Below are 3,217 nucleotides of genomic sequence, written 5' to 3'. Positions count from 1 at the left end.
GATAAGAAGCACAGCTTAAAGATAACCAAGGGAAAGGTTGGAACGTGAAAAATAACCACCATGGATGTTGTCAAGTCAGAAACCGAAGACTTTCTCAGAACGAAAATAAAAACAAAAATGAAACAAAACAAAACACAAACCAAACAAATAAATAAAAATCCAACAACCAAACAATAAAAACAATGCAAGGGTGAAATTCTTTGGCAGAATATTACTCAGATCATCAGGCCTTTCAGTTGGGATTTCATTTATTATTTCTAGGAGGCCATATGAAAAGGTAAAGTCGAGATGCTGAACGTTTATGAGTGTAACTAGGGAAGGAACCAGCCTGATGTTCTATGATGTAAGCTGAACTAGGGTGATGTCACAGAGCACTGGCTGAAGGTTGTGCATCTATTCCACTTGGAGGCTCTAGAATCCATTGAAGGTGAGTTCACTATCTTCACAGTGGTGTGTCAAAGCAAGGTCATTTTTTTCCCACAGGCTTTTGGTGCCTGGTCTGTATCAGGAGATAGAATCTGAATCAGGAGATAGATAAAATCTAGGATATTTTTCTATGGGTAAGTACATTTATGAAGTAATTTGGACCCTCATAGCTACAGAAAGCTAAAAATTTTCTCTCCTACAGTGAGTTGCTGTACATTCTACTTTCCCCATGTTTATTAGCAAGGGAAATGATTGGTCTAGGTTAGTTTATGTCCTGAATTTATTATCCTTGCTAACAATATCTAGATCACAATTCCACTAAAATGCCAAAGCTCCTCTTTGTCCATGTGTACGTTAGAAAATATTAGTGCTAAATGGCTGATATTGCCTCAACTTGTTGAGATGTTCTTGAGTTCAGTGATGCAATGGCTTCATCAAATAATTCCGAAGCTGGGTCAGGAGAAACAATAAAGAAGGACAGTGGTGTGCTGTGTCCCTGGGAAGATATTTCTGAATACAAGGACTTAGCTCAGAGCTTACAAGTACAAGAGAGTCATGGTGACCCCTCTGGCCCTTTTTTTTTTCTCTTCTTCTTGATCATTGGGGGTAATAGTCATAGCACAACCTAAATTGACATAGAAATTCAAGGAGAGGATACTCATCAGAGGCAAATTAACTCAGGGCTGAAGAAATAAATGTTGATCTGAGTATGTTATTCTGAGCTCTAGAGAATTACTTGTTAATTACACTATTTTTATTGCCTTGTTTCCCTTGTTTCTTTGTTTCTTTGTTTGTTTGTTTGCTTGCTTGGTTAATTTTATTTGAGTTTCTGTATGTTTAGATTTGGCTGTCAGGAAACTCACTGTGTAGACCAGACTAGCCTTTATCTCACTAAGGTCTGCCTCACTCTGCCTCTTGAGTACTATGATTAAAGTTATGGGTCACCACCACTTCCTATTAACTTCTCCATTTGATTGTTTGTTTTATTATTTTTTTGTTTGTATTTCTGTTTTGTTTGTTTTTCGTTTTATTTTCGTTTGTTTTCTTTTACTTGTTGTTGTTGTTGTTGTTGTTGTTGAGACAGGGTTCCTCTCTATAGCACTGGCTGCCCTGGAACTCACTTTGTAGACCAGTCTGGTCTCTAATTTAGAAATCTGCCTGTCCTTGACTTCTGAGTTCTGGGATTAAATGTGTGTACCACCATGGCTGACTTATTAACTTCTTATTTTTATAAAATTAATTTTAGGAGCTCAAAACTGTTTAGCATAGTCTTCTTCACCTTCTCAGAAGTTCTCTTAGAGAAGAGTCTTGGTCCAGCATTCACTCCCAACCCATATCCATTGACCATCAGGAATTCATATATATGACAGAGGCAACAGCACTGTGTCTGGTTTAAACAGGCAAGATCTTCAGTCCCAGGCAATGGACAAGTATGATATTTGAAGAGAATGGAAGCCACAAGACAGTGTGATCTAGCACAACAGGTCTACAGCCAGGTAGAAGACAACACCTCTGAAGAGTCTGAGCATGATATCACTCAAGAAGAAGAGTAGGAGGAAGCCTTCTTCCCAGGCCATGGGGAATATTGTTGGCTGCAGAATTTCTCACGGGTGGAAGGAAGGTAATGAGCCTGTCACCCATTGGAAGGCCATCATTCTAGGGCAACTGCCAACAAACCCTTCTCTTTATTTGGTGAAGTACGACGGAATTGACAGTGTCTACGGACAGGAGCTCCACAGCGATGAGAGGATTTTAAATATTAAGGTCTTGCCTCACAAAGTAGTTTTTCCTCAGATGAGGGATGTCCACCTCGCCAGAGCCCTGGTTGGCAGAAAGGTACAACACAAATTTGAGGGGAAAGATGGCTCTGAGGACAACTGGAGTGGGATGGTGCTAGCCCAGGTGCCATTCTTACAGGACTATTTTTACATTTCCTACAAGAATGATCCGGTCCTCTACGTTTATCAGCTCCTGGATGAATACAAGGAAGGTAACCTCCACATCATTCCAGAGACCCCTCTGGCTGAGGCGAGATCAGGTGATGAAAATGACTTCTTAATAGGTACCTGGGTGCAGTACACCAGAGATGATGGATCCAAAAAGTTCGGAAAGGTTGTTTACAAAGATCTAGCCAATCCTACCGTGTACTTTATCAAATTTCTTGGTGACCTACATATCTATGTCTATACTCTGGTGTCAAATATCACTTAAATTGAAAAAAATCACAAAGTACAGAAATGTAAACTTATAGGATTGAAAAAAAATGTTTGTTTTCCTGTGTTGGGTACCTATGGGTCTTTGACAACCTCAGTATCTTTGTCAATAAAATTTGTTTTGTTCTAAAAACTAGTACGTGTGACATGACATGCTTTTAGTGAACACTTTGTTGGAAGAGATGGACTATGGTGGAAAGAAGATCAAAGGAAGATGAAAGTTGCAACTCAGGCTGTGAACAGTGCATACATCTAATATCACACAGGCTAAAATGGACAGGACTTAGCTTCTGTGGTCTGCATAGTGAGCAAGGAATTGGAGATATGACTTAGAGGAGCAGGGATGGCAGCAAAAGATGGATTTTTAGGAAGAAGGGGAGAAAGACAGGACATAGATAGAATCTCTGGTATGAAGTCTGAGGGAGAAACAACAAGTTGGGGAAAGAGTGATAGGAAAAAGGAATGTGGACTTGTTACACAAAGTGCAACCCAGAAAACTGATCCAAAGAGACTCAGAAATCAGACAAAATAAGGTTTCATTTGAATAATGAAACCAAATGAAACTTGTCTCTCATTTA

The 3,217-nt window shown here is 39.4% G+C and overlaps 1 protein-coding gene across 1 annotated transcript; it reads left to right on the top strand.

Annotated features, from left to right (window-relative positions):
• Positions 1-438: 438 nt before the first annotated feature.
• Positions 439-2,772, top strand: Gm21838 (predicted gene, 21838). The gene is made up of 2 exons (NM_001373933.1): positions 439-560; positions 1,673-2,772. Exon 2 carries the CDS (start codon positions 1,954-1,956, stop codon positions 2,635-2,637), a length of 684 nt encoding a protein of 227 aa, NP_001360862.1. The 5' UTR covers positions 439-560; positions 1,673-1,953; the 3' UTR covers positions 2,638-2,772.
• Positions 2,773-3,217: the final 445 nt, after the last annotated feature.

The sequence above is a fragment of the Mus musculus genome, chromosome Y (assembly GCF_000001635.26).
Source record: "Mus musculus strain C57BL/6J chromosome Y, GRCm38.p6 C57BL/6J".
In the NCBI taxonomy this organism is placed as follows: domain Eukaryota; kingdom Metazoa; phylum Chordata; class Mammalia; order Rodentia; family Muridae; genus Mus; species Mus musculus.
The sequence above is the reverse complement of the archived record's forward strand: the minus strand, read 5'-3'. Positions and strand labels throughout refer to the sequence as shown.